We start from the raw sequence: 16809 nt of genomic DNA, 5'->3' as shown, positions 1-16809 counted from the left end.
GTCTCATCCCACTCACACAGAAAAAAAATTCCAAATTCAGTGACTCCTTTCCGCACCACTAGAGGGAGCCACATTTTTAATCTCACTGGCCTATTGTGAACAAGCCCAATACAGTTCTGCACATGAGAATAATTAGGATGTAGGATCATTTCTTTGTGTTGGGCAAGCGCCTAGCAAACCTAGCATGTTTCAATAAATGTAGATGAGAATTCATGGAAAGTTGCTGTGGAAAAGACTACAAATAACTTGATTTTGTTATTGAAACAGATTTGGTGATGGCTATACCATCATCCTGCGTCTGGCAGACAGTGATTCCAGTCCCGGCAGAGGTTCTGTCAGCAACTATATCATGAAGATCTTTCCCATGATCGAGTTGAAGGAGCAGCACCAGAATGTGCAGCAGTACCAGCTTCCAGCACATGCCTGCCGTCTGGCTCAAGTGTTTGACGTGCTGTCCAAATATGAGGAGCTGGGCATCAGTGATTTCTCCGTTTCACAGACCACCCTGGATCAGGTGAGAAGACTCAAGCAAACAATGAACATTCTTTGCTTTGGGATTTTTGCGAGGCACGACACACGTTGGTTAGTTGATTAGGATTCAAAGTTCACCTACCAGTAGGAGCAAACAAATGTATTAAAAAAAAAAGGTCAAGATTTTATAAATATACTGATCATGTTGATCATTACTAGAGCCATTGGTACTTCATTCAATATTTCCCCAAAATAACCTATTGCAAATGTCAATAATTATGCCATTGTTATCTGTTTTAATTGTCAGAGCTGAGACATTCCTAATATTTTGTTGACCCTTTCCCCAACAGACGCAGTCTGATGCAGTGCAGTTTAGCACCCCGGCATTTAACAACAATGATATGGGAGAGTTTGCAGTGTTAATTAGCAAGATTTGAATGTAGCCTCAGCTCCCTAATCCGCGCCTCGCCTCGCCTTCAAGTCTCTGTCCGAAGCTGCAGTCAATGATGTTTACGAATGTGAATCTTAGTCATGGCCATTCAGAATGGCATGCGATTAGGGAATTGCGTATATCCAGCTTCAATAAAATAGCAGCTCCAGCAACACTAAGCTAGCTTTAGTTTATAGACAAGCCTACGTTAGCCATAGCTGATACCTTGGTAGCATGACTTTTTCACAGGGGAGTGTTACTATAAAAGTAAATATATATGTTTAAAGTTTGTAATGTTGATTACTTTGCAAAATTATTACTGACTAGTAAACTTCAAGTAAGTATATGAATACTGAATTGGGCAATCTGTTCGGAAAGGTAACTTTTCCTACACAGAACAGTCCCCCTTTCTCTTCATTAAACATAACATCAGTAAGCAGCAGCTCGGCAGGGCTTCAATGTCACAGTTTTCATTCGTACAAAACCTTGTGGGCAAAGCATTATTCTAGCAAGCATTTTCAGCGAGTGTTTCCTCTGAATTACCCCACCTCCCATACCCCGTATTCTGCTTTTTTTTTAGGAAACGTTAGGCCACTATCCATTTAATGTTTTCCCCAAGTATTGTGCTTAATTTTGCAAATTAATACGGGAATCATATCATTGTGGACCTCTTTACAAAACATGTATGGATACGGAGGCATCAAAATCAATAGTGCTCATTCATAAAGTTTCACCACACGTCTCTCTCCTTGTGCGCACACATTTCCGGAGAGTTCATAAACCGTAAGCGCTACTAACAGTAGAAGAAGAAAACATGTTTGCCATCCAGCAGAATAAAAATATCTTTTGGGTATACATAATACTGCTTTCATAAAAATGTATGAAAAGTAATGTAAGATAATCGGCTTACGTATTGCCTTGAAGGGCATACACATGTACACACATGGCGACATGTATGGCAATATGTATCGTATGATGATACACATTGCACGTGCTTTTTGAACCCATCCTTTGAAATGTAAATGAACCACAATAAACAAATTCTCCATTGCCTAGGTCTTTGTCAACTTTGCTAAGGAGCAGACTGATGAAGACCACCCGACAAACGTGAACGTAAAAAATGTACAGACCAACCTGACCACCCAACAAATTCAGATGACCTCTGCAGGCGTCCCACATGAGACACCAATCTCACTGCAGCAAAGGACCTTGGCTAGTGGCAAAAGAAGCATGAGAAAACCGAAAACATCCAAATCTCAGCCAGAGAAGAAATCTAGAAAAAGCAGGCACAGCAGCTTCGGTGGTAAAAATGGTGCCACTGAGGAAGAGATGCATCAACCTGTTAGGTCTAACAGGGGCAGCAAAGATCATTCCTCTCTCTTTTTAGCTGGCACCAGCACACAGGAGACACACCTATGACAAGATAGTAAGGACAAACTACAAGCATGCTGTTTATGTTCACTTAGAACATGGCTTCTTTCTGGTTGTTAATCTATTACCAGCCTGTTGACACAGCAAGTTGGTACGGTGAAAAGGGACTCTTAAAATGTTACTTTCACATGATGCTTCCTGTGCTTTTTCCACACGCTCTTTTATGTAACCTAACTCAGGTTTAGAAAGGGCTTTAGAAAGCCTCATATTCACACACCAGTTGTAGGATGCTGCCATGTCCACTGCAAGCAAATTAGAGTTTAGTATCTTGTTCAAGGACTCTCATAGTCACAGGGGTTGAGAATCTAACTCACAACCTTTGGGTTGGGAGACGACTACTCTACCACCTGAGCCAAGTCGCCTCGTTGTAGTTTTATTACATTACAAAATAGAGTTAATAACCAAAAGATGTGTTCCTGTTTGCAATTATTATGCACTTAAAAATGATTTGGATTATCTAACATGTACCAAAGAAATAATAATTCAATTTGTGTACTGTTTTGTGAATTTGAAATGATGTCCTGTATTTTTAATAAAGGAATGGAAACTTTAACTGATTCATCGATTAGTTGACAAAATAATCGACAGATTAATTATCAAAATAACTTGTTAGTTCCAGCCCTAGTACAGTATATTACAAGTTGAAGGCTTTTGTGTGTTTTATACAGTGGAGCCAACAAGTATTGGGCAACTTAAAAATGTGCAATTTCACCCATTTAACTCATTCACTGCCGGACATTTTCAGACCCTCTTTTACCCTAATGTTTGAAAAAAAATTGAAAAAATATATAAATAAATTCCTGGCATTGTATGTCTAGACTGCGAAAAGACAAATTTGTCTTTGGCAGTGAATGAGTTAAAGAGATAAAGAGGTTTGTAATTTTCATCATAGGTACACATCAGGCATGAGAGACGGAATATAAAAAAAAAGCCAAGAAATCACATTGTATCATTTTTAAAGCCTCCCCTACTAGTGTCTTTCTAGTGTCATTCAAATAAGACACTAGTGTCTTTCTAGTGTCATTCAAATAAGACACTAGAAGGGGACGGTCGGGGTGAAGCAATGCAGGTCAAACGGTTCATGTAGTTCTTGACCAGGTCTACACACACTTTAGTTGGTATTTTGGCCCACTTCTTTGCACATCCCTAGAGCTGTGATGTTTGAGGGCTGTCACTTGGCTACACAGAGTTTCAACTCCCTCCACGGGTTTTCGATTGGGTTGAGGTCTGTAGACAGGCTAGGCCAATCCAGAACCTTGATTTGCTTTTTACAGAGCCACCCCTTTGTTTTCCTGGCTGTATGCTTTGGATCGTTATCATGCTGGAAGACCCAGCCACGTTTCATCTCTGACTGAGGGAAAGAGCTTTTTTACCCAAAATGTTACATGGCCCCATTCATCCTGCCATTGATATGAACCAGTCTTCCTGTCCCTTTTGCAGAAAAGCATCCCGAAGCATGATGTCTATGCTTCACAGTAGGTATGGTGTTCTTGGGATGCAGCTCTGCATTCTTCTTCCTCCAAACATGGCGAGTGGTTTTGAACCAAAAAATTAAATTTTGGTCTCATCTGACCACATCAAATTCTCCCAATCCTCCTCTGGATCGTCCAGATGGTCGTTAGCAAAATTCAGACAGGCCCTTACATGATTTTTGCGTAATAGGGGAACCTTACGGGCAATGCCGGATTTCACCCTATTACACCTGCAATTATATCAGCTTTGTGTTCAAACAGGCCCAAATTTCACATGAAGTAAATGTGTGAGAACATTTAGACAAGATCCTAATTATTACAGTATGTATACTTACTGTTACATTTTTGTTTTGAGGTGTGCCCTTTTCCAATGTAAAATATGCCCCGTGGCTCAGTAAAGGTTGCGAAACACTACTCCTGTTTGAAGGGAATGCACAGATGAGGTCACACAGGTCAATGCTGTGGTAACAATCTGAAAGTGGGAAATTGAGCAGTGGCGCTGCGAAACATGTCTCACAATCAGCAAAGTGTTGTAAGCAGTGTAGTCGAGTTTTTTTCTTTTCTTTACTTGTCTTACTCAAGGCCTCGACCAGATATGATTGTAGCCTGCTAAAGCTAATCATGTGCTTCGACTTTACGTTTCTTAAAGTGGAAGATTGAGCTGCAGTGCTTCTCCACCACTGTCAACTGAAAATGACATGACAGTGCCTAAGGATTCAGGTAACGACCAATCACGGTTCATCTGTTCTGTTGGTCTTCAGTCATGATGGCCCTCTGAATTAAACTATAACTGCAATGCAAACCTATTCAGAGCTGCAATTTTGAAATCATTTAGCTATAATCATGCTAATTTCGCTTTTCAATTCACTGCAATATTATGAAAAAAAAGACAAGGAAATAGATTAATAAATGAATAAGAAAATGGAGTGTTGCACAAAATGAATGGATAGATGGTTTAAAAAAACGTTAAATAACTACTAATGTAATTAAATATATAACATTTAATATAGATAAGTCCTTAGTTATTGACTAAATTATTATCTCTAAATTGTGATCAAATCGGGCGAACATAATTAAAAGTTAAAAATCTCATGGGAAGTGAACAACTTCATTGTTTTCCGATCTCTGTAGGGGCGGGACGGGCCTGCTATTTTTGTTGACGTGGCTTCCGTCCAAGCTACTTTAGCTCCTGCTAACATTTTAGCCTTGGTACAATTTCTAACTTCTAGCCACTGTTTAACATTTCTTTTGAACACATAATTTAGTCACATTTATTTGGCTAGCTTTGGTAGAATACCTGCAATAAGATCTTCGCACTAAAATGGTCGTTTTGACAAAACACAATGAAGAGCAGGATTATATGTGAGTGAAAATGACGCGTCTCGATCATGAGCCTCTCTAGTAATGGCCATTAAAATGGACATGTTTATCCCCGTTTGCGAATTTACAGAGTAGGAGGATATTTCGCGTATTCTGTCTGATAAATAGAACCGTCACAATTTTTGTTTATAATTTGGTGCCGCTTGATTTCCCATGTTAGCACATGAGTATGTTGCATGTAGCGTTAAACTGAGAAAAATGCATTACGTTGAGATTTACGTGTTATTACATCCCTTAAAAAAAGTTATGTATTTATTTTTGCATGTTAACTGAAACATTCTGCTGCCTAGTTTAAGCTCAAAGGGTAAACATTGCATCAGGCACTGCAGTACTACTGACCTACATTCGCTGCATGGACACTTCATTGGGTACCCCTGCACAAGCAAATATTATCCAATGCATGATCTGATAATAATGATAATATGACAAAGATGATAATGATCTGCACTTAAAATCACAGTAAAGCCCAGTTTTGGTTGACATCGACACAGAAGCCCCTCGTGTTACTAAATAAGGTGACCAAAATTAGCTGGGGCTCAGTTAGATACAGTGCATGCAGCGCTACACTACAAAATGAACACATATGTAACATTATAGTTATCTGACAATCAAAACTGAGCCCTTTTATTTTCGTATAAGAACTATTGATACAGCTCTTGCATTGGTAATGATTAGATAGTGAGTCTATATCATTTTAATGACTTACCAATAATTTAGAAGTAAAACTAGATGGTTAAGATAAAATCTTGGATTTTGTTAAAATCTGATTTTAATCACCCCGCACCTTAAGAAAAAGCAAAATGAAATTAGTTCATTTAAAGTCTTGCTCCTTTTGCTTACATTTGGTATTTATGTTTCCATTTTTTTGCTTTACTGATAACAAACAACCTTTGAAACGTTTTTTCCCTCAACATTAATTTCCGTCAACTTCCACAGAAATAATGATCTTGGGCTTTCTCTTATGCAGTGCTTCTCCACAACTCATAGCACTTCACATTGAGTCAACATTCACCTACTGATGGCACAACATCAGCAACTGGGGGTTCAGCATTTTGCTCGAGGACACTTCACTAACCCACAACCTCTGGGCTGGGAGACAACCACTCTACCACTGAGCCAGGCCGCCATGGGCTTTTTTCCCCCCCACAGATAATAAGAAAATAAGTCCTTCCTGTTGTAAATATGCCCCTTTAGTCAAAACATATTTGTAAATACAGTTCTCAATAAAGGCGGCACGGTGGTCGACTGGTTAGCATGTCCGCCTCACAGTTCAGAGGTCGCGGGTTCGATCCAGGCTCCGGCCTCCCTGTGTGGAGTTTGCATGTTCTCCCCGTGCCTGCGTGGGTTTTCTCCGGGCACTCCGGTTTCCTCCCACATTCCAAAAACATGCATGGTAAGTTGATAGGATACTCTAAATTGCCCCTAGGTGTGATTGTGAGTGCGGATGTTTGTCTCTGTGTGCCCTGCGATTGGCTGGCAACCAGTTCAGGGTGTCCCCCGCCTACTGCCCAAAGACAGCTGGGATAGGCTCCAGCACGCCCCGCGACCCTTGTGAGGAGAAGCGGTACAGATAATGGATGGATGGATGGACAGTTCTCAATAAATAACCATTTTTAATATTCAAGAATTTAACAAAAACAATCATCATACTACATGGCTTGGCTGGTCCAGGTGAAACTCAACTCACCTTTAACTCGACTTAATTATTAACAGAGCATTCCAAAAACCAACAGTATCTGAAAAATGTGCTGTATTTAAAAAAAAGTTTAACTTAAATCAAAAACATGAAACAAGAAATATTTTAACTATCCCTTCCATTTATCATTGTTGACTGTGGAAGTAATGAAAACCCCAAATTAGTGTGTAGCAGCACATGTAAATGTCATAAACTCAGAATGAGTTTTTTTTTCTCTCCGGTCTAAAAGATGGTGGATTTATTGTGTTTGCAGCCTGATTGAGGAGCGTAAATGCACCTCTCTGCCCAACTCTCCAGCCAAGCGAACGTGTCCCAGCAAAAAGAAGCAGTTCTATATCAACCAAGCCATCCGCAACTCTGACCTCACGCCACGAGCCAAAGGCAAGAAGAGTCTGCGCCGACAGGAAAACAGTAAGCTCCTAATTGATAACACGAGTGATGCTCCAAAGTCTAATCCAACTAGACTTGCACTTAGTAGAGTGAAAACCTCAAGAAACAGTTCTTAAAATCTCCTTAGTAAAGTAATAGTAGACAATGTACCCTATTTTTCAAAATCCTTAATTCATCTCTCAAAAGTAAAGACCATTGAACATGTCAGTGCTATCAGAATGGCAAGTCTTTGTGAAATTATGTACGGATAAAACAGTCAAACTGCTTAGTCATGTTGTCAATATCACACTTTACTCTGGTGGGATGTTCTATTGTAAATTGCGTTTTCATGACAATTATTATAAATTGTAAGACACTTCTGTGTATGTGGAAGATTGATTGCACGAGACTGGACAAGATTTACATTTACGCTTTTACTGTTTATCTGGCAATTTGTTGACAGCAATGTGAACATCTCCTCAGAAAAACTATAAATACGCTGTTGTAGGAATTACAGTGCAGACTTCCTCCACCTGACATTTCTGGCGTATGGGCCACAAATTCTCATCACACACATCACAACAAATATCTTCTTGCAATGAGTTATTTCAGAAAATTGGTTCTTCAATGGTTGATTTAATGCTTCACACATTTCCCTTCATTAGAGAAAGAAAGATTCACCTGAGGCAAAAGTCTAATATATGCTTGAGATATCATGATGACTTCTTCAGCCATTTATCTACATTTATCTAAAGCCTTATGTGCTGAACTAATGAAATTTTTTGTGGGGTGTGAGACAATTCAACAGAGACCCATTAATTACATTTGCCAAAGCATTTGCAGCTTTTCAAATAAACGAGAAACTGCTTTTTTGATGTGCACAAGTGATAAAATCAAGTCGAGACTGAACAAGTACTTTTGATATTTCAGTTCTGATCTGGCAACTGAAAAACTGTAAATTAGAATTGCATCATTTGTTTCCTCAATTTGAGTGCTGTAATTTTTTGCGTCAACTCTGACCTCAAAAAGTAATTTGCTCTCCAATTAACACCATAATGATCAACCTAAATATATAGTAGCTTAGTAGGCCTACCGTAAGTCTTCATCAAAAACGGGACAGAAGTCTTATTACTAAAAAAAATTACATTAAATATTATTGTTACATATTTTAGCGTTATGATTGCACAGTTTTAACATTAACACTGCGCTAAAATCTAGGGAAAAAAAATTCTACTTCAAAAATTATTCACTTAAAATGTTTACTATGTATGTCTTCTTTTATTGGATTTGACTGCAGCATTTGATATGGTAGACCACAGTATTCTTTTGACTCGCTTGCAACACCAAGTGGGCATTTGTGGAAGCGCTCTAGAGTGGTTTAGATCCCATTTGGCTGGCAGGACTTTTTCTGTTAGCCTCGGTTCTTCTAAGTCTCGCTGTGCCCCTCGATCGTATGGTGTTCCACAGGGTTCTATTTTGGAACATTTGCTGTTCTCATTGTATTTGCTGCTCCTGGGTTCCATTCTTAGAAAATACAGAATTTCCTTCCACTGTTATGCGGATGACTGTCAAATCTATGTCCCGCTGAGCAAAAAAGACGCCTTCTCCTTAAGACCACTTTTGTTCTGCCTAGAGGACATCAAAGCCTGGATGTCATTAAATTTCTTAAATTTCAATGAAAAGAAAACAGAAGTTAGGCTGTTCGGTCCAGTGTCTCTTCTACATCCCACCCTGTTGCCCTGGGCCCCCTGGCACCATATCTAAAGCCAACAGTCTCAAACTTGGGTTTCAAAATGGACAGTGATCTTAAATTGGACCAGCCAATCAGCGCTGTTGTAAGGTCCAGATTCTTTCATCTTAGAAAGCTGGCTAAGGTAAAGCCCCTTCTTTCTCATCAGCACTTAGAAGCAGTCATCCATGCTTTTGTTCCATCTCGGCTAGATTACTGTAATGTACTTTATTTTGGAGTCAGCCAGTCCACTCTCAAACGACTCCAGTTCGTCCAAAATGCTGCTGCTCGCCTCCTAACTGGAGCTCGAAAGATGGAGCACATTACATTGTATAAAAAGCCTAGGGCCCATAGTGTTTATCCATTTTATGGATAAATGTCAATGCCTGACTTCGATACCTTAAATTGAAGTTTTATTGTTTGGGAACATTCTGTAATTATTCTCTCCATTTCAAATCTGTCCATCTCAAAAAACAGCACGTTATCTTGCCAATCTTCTTGAGAGGGACGACGAGTGTCCCAAAGATGAACTGGAAGTTTGCAGTACTCCGGCAATCCCGTCTATCTTCACGGAGGCCTGGACCAATGATGACTACATCGTGGTTGGTAAACATACATTTGCTCATTACATCATTGAACTGTCAGGATCGGAGTTTCTTCTCAGACAGATGTTTACATGGACAACATTTGTTTAATCCGACCAGAGTTTGGATTAAAATTTTGATCAGATGCACTGCTTTCATGGACACAAAAATATTGATCCGCTTAGGACTTGCGTGTTCATGCATCACACTTTAGAGCGGAACAAAATATTTTGACATAAATATACCGGAAGTAGTAGTAGTAGTAGAAGACGACTATAATGACTTCACAGACATGCGCAGTAAAGACAGTTTGTTTCAAAATGTCGGAATAAGTGTTTTCAAGCGCGCCAATCGGATTAACAATCGACATAACCTACCGCTCTCGTTCTGAATAAAATCTTGATCGGAATGGGCTTGATCGGGTCAGAATATTGAGGTGTATACATGTAGTAGTTTTATTCCGATCAGGCATTTAATCCGAATAAATGTGTCTATCAGTAGCCACTGAATTGTGTTCTGTTTCCTTTTCATTTCCACTTTACTAACCTGTTGAATTGTGTCTGTTTTTTGTTTTTTTTTTCAATGTTTGGATGTTTTAATCATCCTGCTACTGTATCAGATCAGTTCATGTCAAATTTGTAAACTCACTTCTTCTCGCAGCCATGGAGTGACTTCATGAATTGCTCTGGAGAAGAACAAGAGAGACTTTTGTCTCTGCTCGAGCACGAGGTGGCCAAGAAGAAACTTGCCAGTTGTCTACTTAAAGACCAGAGAAATGGTAATTCACGTTCAAGGTTTCTTTTGGTGCTGGAGTTTCTTGTTGTTGTGTCATAGATATGACAAGAATTGCTTGCTTGGTTGATATGTCGATTTCTGTGCAATTATTTTAGTTGTACTTAGCTCTTTATTTATAAGGGAATGTCTCTTCAACATTCTTATGCTTTGTCTCATAATGCCAAATTTGAAATCTTCATCACAGTTTTAGTCTTCGGCCGTATTAAGCACATTTGGTTTTGAGCTGGTTGGAGGGAGAATAAATGCTGATTTTTCAGTCCATTCTTCTCTGAATTGCAGATTGTCAGTGTACGCTTTTCTTAGAGCAGAAATGTTTGAACATGGCATTTACGTACTGTATAATATAGGCTACCACAGCTGGCAAAATGTTAACAATATATCTGATGCTCAAAAAATACAATTGCAATATTTGAACATAGGCTTCCTTCACTAATCCCTCCAATTCCGTGAGTCCGACCGATCAGGCACCCTCACTGGGAGGGAGAATGGTTATGTAATTTGGATTTATGTGTACTATACTTTTAATCATGTGAGGGGACTTTATTAATATACTTATATTTCCTCTTCCACTATGTGTAAAAGAGCAACAGTGATGAGTATTTATAGATTCAACTAAACATGAAAGTGCTTGAAAACTGACTTTGGTGGATGAAACCTGAAAGTTTGTCATTATCAAGTTAAAGAAAAGGTTTTATGTAAGGTTTATGTCAAAGAGTTCCTCACTAATTGATTAATTGTTGTGGCTGTGTTTTAAACACAAGTTGTTTGTCTTTGCACAGTAAATCCTGCCTTCACAGCTCAGGAATGTTTCCAGAGAATCGACCGGAGACTGCGAACAACTTTGAGACGAAAACAAATCCCTGTGGTAAGTGTGCTCTTTGAAAAACATGTACCGGTATCCATTTTTGCTCTTACAGTTATGTTCAGGACAATAGCAGTCTGTTTAAAAAATGAGTAAAGCTCCAATTCCTCAAAATGGCCAACATTTGCATACATGCAAATGCAAGGAAGAAACCACGAAATGAAGAATGGTTGAAATTTAGTTTTACTAGATATTTTGAATGGTATTTTCCCTCATAATAGCTTTGTTTAATTTGGTCTTTTATGAATTGAATTGTTTTTAATTGTATCTTTCAAGTTGTGTTTCTTATTTTAAATAGGTCAGAGTACGGTAATTATGATTATTAAGTGATATGCAATACTTATATTGTGAAACATTTTCAGTCATTAAAAAGGCATTTATTTAATCTTTATATTGACCAATTTATTTGACTTTTCATTGTTGTGCTGACCTCTTATTAAAGGGTATTAAAATAAAATTTCCCTAATTCAGCCATTTTGAGCCTGGTCCTTATTTTGAATAGTAAAAAGAAGACAGAAAATTAAATTATTATCAATATTGACCAATATTAAATACTTATATCATGATACACCTTTCAGCCATATTCCCCAGTCCTACGCTGTCTGTACACAGCAACAAGTCAGAGTAAAGCTGTAGAAGCAATGAGACCAAGCTCAAAATTACATACAGTACTTGTAAACGTGGTTTCAAGGGAGTCAATAATCAACATAGAGCCTATTGTTTTGAGAAGTAGCACAAGTCGTTGAGTATTTTAACAAGAACCAAAACAGTTTGTTGCTTCTCCTATCATCTCCCTCTGTTGTATACATTCTCCTCACAGGGAAAGCTGGAAGTACTTGAAGAAAACCTTCTGAGTTTCTTCCTCACTCAACCTCATTCAGTTTACACAACCAACCTCTCCAGCAGGTATCCTATCTATTTATATGCTTTTTATGTGTCTAATACAAAAAGATTATTTTTATTGCGAGTGAACAACATTCTTCACCGTGAAAATAAGTCAAAGTAAAACATTAAACTTGAACTTAAAGCGGAAGTCAACCCAAACATATTTTTTAAAGAATATGTTCTATGCAGGCCCACTAGTTGAAACACAGCATTCTGATCATTATTGTTTGTGGAATATGAATTAAGCAACAAAATCCACCCGTTTTTATCCATCTCTAGGGGCGGCCATTTTGTCACTTCTGTCAACTGAAAATGACATCACGGTTGCTCAGGGCTCAGATAACGACCAATCATGGCTCATCTTCAGAAAACCGGTGAGCCATGATTGGTTGTTATCTGAGCCGTGAGGGTCTGTGATGTCATTTTCAGTTGACAGAAATGACAAAATGGCCGCCCCCTGAGATGGCTAAAGATGGGTGGATTTTGCTGCTTAACTCATATTTCATATTAGTCATATTGCCTTGTTTCAACTAGTTGTCCTGCATGGAACATATTCTTGAAAAAAATAAGTTTGGGTTGACTCCCACTTTAAGTTTGTAAACTGAGTCAGTTTTTACATATCTTTTTACATATCTATCTAAAATTTGATCTGTTTCCGGAGAGAATTGGCAGCATTATTCGACAATGTTGTGAAGGCGCAATCAAAATAAAGATGTACCAGTATTGGATTCTGTAAATGTCACATTTTTTGGGAAAATCCTGTATTAGTGAACTTGATGATTCCAAAACCCTGCTGCTTCTCCAAGCGAGGTGTCAGTAACTAGAGCTGAACAATTTGGGAATATAAAGTATATATGTTTTTTTTCATTTTTTTTTTTTTTTCATTTTAATATACCGATACAATGATTTTTTTTTTCATTCTAGGTTTTTTATTTTTAACAAACAAGCAATTACTTCATTCTTATTTTTATTTATTACAGTAGACAATATAACATCTATTGTACATTATATGGTATTAGGATAAAGGGAAATGAAACATTAATTAATGTCCGCTGATAGTGTAGTGGTACACACGCCTGAGTTGTGTGCGGGCAGCGTGGGATCGATTCCCGCTCAGTGACAGTGTCTATGTGTGCCCTGCGACTGGCTGGCGACCAGTTCGGGGTGTAGTCTGCCTTCGCCCATTGACGGCTGGGATAGGCTCCAGCAACTCCCCGCGACCCTGTATAGGATAAGCGGTTTGGAAGATGACATGACATGAAACATTAATTAATATTAAAGTTAATGTATAAGGGTTCAAGGTACAAACATAAAAAATAACATGCTGTCTAAGTGTTCACCGTAAAAACATAATTCTGCCACACAAGTGTGGTGTAAAAATATAATATACTATACTGTAAATCAGTTAGAAATAAAAAAAACTAAAGCGCAGATTACATCAATAATGCCTCCAAATCTGTGGTTTTACCACTTCAGCATAATCCAAATTTTCATGTTTCAGGAAATATGATATGTAAGCATGTGGACTGCACTTCTTACACACCAGTCAGTAACATCACACATGCTAAAGTGCTGAAAAACTAAGATTATGTCTTTTTATATGACATAACTTCAGAAATGGCTGAAGAACCAGCAGGTATTTTGAGTGGCGGCAGCTGCACTAATGGTGACGATGGCCATGCCTAGTCAGTTAAAAAAAGGGTGTTCGTGTAACATAATTTAATCTGCCTTCAGTTTACTTCATGAAATCGGACGAGGCAAATATGGCCACTTGCAAACGTACTCTGACTGATGACAAGTTAGCAGGGCACCATTTACAAATCATTCGACTGGAGGATGTGTTCTGATTGGTCACTTCTCAGAAGCGCCGGGTGTGAATAAAGATGATACTAAAATAAAAATATTAAGTGTATATTGCAAGATGGCACAAGAGCGGACTGTCAACAACTCGCCAAGATGAATAGAACATTATTGAATTATACATGGATATGTGATTGTGTCATGAAATGGTTAGGATGAGTGTTAGAAAGTTGAAACATTTCTCAGTAGCGCAGTATAGTTGTACGTTTCTGCCAATTAAAAGCGCAATAATAAACATGGTTAACTTAATAGGTGCACCACAAGGGGGTGTAAACTAGTGATGACGATTCAAAGGGTGACTGTGAGGATCCATTGAAAATAGTGTTTTTAATTTTCTGCATTGAAGTGCTGGGTTCTAAAATGATATAACAGAAGGGTGCCAACAATGTTGTACATTTGCGCTCAGTGTCCTTTCCTGGGAAAAAAATTGTTGCTCAGGTATTGGATGCAGTTGTTATTTTAAATACCATGGATCCCTCATACGATAAAATACACTTACCGGTACCAGTATTGTTTTTTTGTCTACTGATACTGTACTGTAGCAAACCAACAACATTCCAAGAACATGTGCTGCTCAAATCACATCAGATTGTGGTTGCTCGCTTGCTTGTACAAGTGATTCACCTTGATGTGGATTTTCTTGTTTGTTGCTCAGCTTTGAAAGGCTGCTGCTCCATGCTGTTTGCCAATACATGGACCTCGTCTCTTCAAGTGAGTGTGGCTACATGATCTTTCCACATACAATGGATATAAAAGGTCTACTCTACACGCCCCATTTCAAATGCCAGATTTTTGTGATATAAAAAAAAACGGGACTAAGATAAATCATTTTTTCAAACCCCTGGTCTAAATTTATGGAACTTTTTGGCCATTATTCCAAATAGACACTACTCATCTACAATAGAACACCATGATGTAACACTGCAAAAGGCAGCCATTTTCACAGTATAACCATGCTACATAAAAAAATAGATGAAAGATAATACTCCATATGGACAAGATCAATTAACCCTCAAACGTTTTTCCTGGTTTGTCCATTTGTTGCTCTCTCAGGCAGTGACTTGAATGGGTCTCGTCAGACTGAAGTGGTGAACAAACAGGAGGATTTCCTGCCTCCCGCACTTCTGCTATCGGCCTATTTGGACCAAAGGTGCTGAGAAGAGGCCCACACTCACCAGCCTGGCCTTAAAGGAAGCAGGAGCCCTGCGAAATGTGTGCGCAACAATACCCTCGGCGAGGCTGACCCAGGTCAGAAAAATGTGTGTACAACGGTACCATCTGCAAGGCAGAGCCTGGTTAGAAAGAAAATTTAGGACTGACTGGCCTGTTGAATAACTTGGGAATATCTTTGAATAAACAAAACCTTCCACTTCATGAATTAACATGATACAAAGCAGTTTGGACACGCTTCTGATGCAAAGTTATCAAACATGTACTGCTGTAATTAAGTACAATGCACCTCCTGTGACTACAAGGGAAGTTATTAGTGATGTTAATATTTTGCCCTTCTGCAAAACTAGAGTTCATCTGTTGCCAACCCAACATTTTCTTGAGACGCCGAAATCAGATCACATTTTTCTTTGGAGCATGTTCACATTTGTTGTGTTCATAACAGTACTTTTTCAATTTCCTGCTTCATATTTGACACATTACTGTTTTTTTTTTGTTTTTGGTCAAGGCTTAATGATATGTGTGTTATTTGAAGCGGAAGTCAACCCAAGCATATTTTTTTCAAGAATATGTTACCAGCAGGCCCACTAGTTGAAACACGGCATTTTGATTAATTTTGCGCTTGTGGAATATAAATTAAGTAGCAAAATGCACTTGCTTTTAGCCATCTCTGGGGGTGGCCATTTTGTCTTCTGTCGACTGAAAATGACATCACAACTGCTCACAACGACCAATCACAGCTGACCTGTTCTCTGAATCTGAGCCGTGATTGGTCGTTGTGAGCAGTTGTGATGTCATTTTCAGTCGACAGAAGACAAAATGGCCGCCCCCAGAGATGGCTAAAAACGAGTGGAATAACACTTATTCCACAAACGCAATATTTATCAGAATGCCCTGTTTCAACTAGTGGGCTTGCATAAAACATATCCTTGAAAAAAATAGGTTTGCGTTGACTTCCGTTTTAACTTGGCAGTATAGAAATTATATTCTAATTGTCAATGACATATCATCTTGTGTAGCGAAATACATGAGAAAATTCAAAAGTTACCTATTTCGATACATTGTGGTTATCTACAGCCATGATTTCATAGTCATATCTCCTTTTTTTTTTGCATTTACTTGGGAATTATTTGTACAATAGTTTTATGATCTTGTCATGCTTGATCATGAACAATTAATTATATGTTATAAATCTTACACAGAAAACCATTTTTAAATGTGAACAGTGACCTGATGTTATAATACTGATAACACAAAATGGAAAAAAAAAAAAAAAAGTACTGTTGAGTGGGGGTGTAACATAAAAGCACTTGAACGACAACTAGCCTGTAGGATTAAAGTACTGTAGTTAATGCATGAATATTGATCATTGAGATGTTGCACTTTTGTTGTACGTAATCAAGTAAATGTCTGTACCTTGGGTGGCCCAACTAGTTAAAAAAAAGTGTATATCTGTGCAACAATACACCCAATGGTTACTTACATACATGGGAAACTATAGGGTTTTCTTTTTTAGTTGGAGAAAATTGTGTTCAACATAAGCAGTTTTCAAAATTGTTTCATTTATCACATGCATTGTTATTAATGTTTCTGTTGGGCTGCATCAAAATGTCTCTGACTTTAGAAAAGTAGTAAAGCATAGTTTGTTGTCCGTATAGCGAGGCAGTATTTGTGT

The 16809-nt window shown here is 38.3% G+C and overlaps 2 protein-coding genes across 2 annotated transcripts in view; both read left to right on the top strand.

Annotated features, from left to right (window-relative positions):
- abca7 (ATP-binding cassette, sub-family A (ABC1), member 7) overlaps positions 1-2885 on the top strand; it is a 30795-nt gene extending 27910 nt beyond the window's left edge. The window contains exons 48-49 of the mRNA XM_086046262.1: positions 268-514; positions 1958-2885. Coding sequence (XP_085902388.1) covers positions 268-514; positions 1958-2320 — 610 coding nt within the window. The 3' untranslated portion in view covers positions 2321-2885. The remainder of the gene's footprint in view (positions 1-267; positions 515-1957) is intronic.
- Positions 2886-4925: 2040 nt separating this feature from the next.
- On the top strand, positions 4926-15782 carry r3hdm4 (R3H domain containing 4). Its single transcript, XM_086046263.1, has 8 exons — positions 4926-5166; positions 7134-7291; positions 9456-9580; positions 10223-10340; positions 11137-11222; positions 12040-12125; positions 14620-14675; positions 15018-15782. The coding sequence occupies exons 1-8, from the start codon at positions 5126-5128 to the stop codon at positions 15119-15121; spliced, it is 774 nt and encodes a 257-aa protein (XP_085902389.1). The 5' UTR covers positions 4926-5125; the 3' UTR covers positions 15122-15782.
- The last annotated feature ends 1027 nt before the right edge of the window (positions 15783-16809 follow it).

Source organism: Filicampus tigris, chromosome 12 (assembly GCF_054856515.1).
Source record: "Filicampus tigris isolate MCC_2025a chromosome 12, RoL_Ftig_1.0, whole genome shotgun sequence".
Classification (NCBI taxonomy): domain Eukaryota; kingdom Metazoa; phylum Chordata; class Actinopteri; order Syngnathiformes; family Syngnathidae; genus Filicampus; species Filicampus tigris.
Note: the sequence above shows the minus strand (reverse complement) of the source record. Positions and strands in the feature narration are given on the sequence as shown.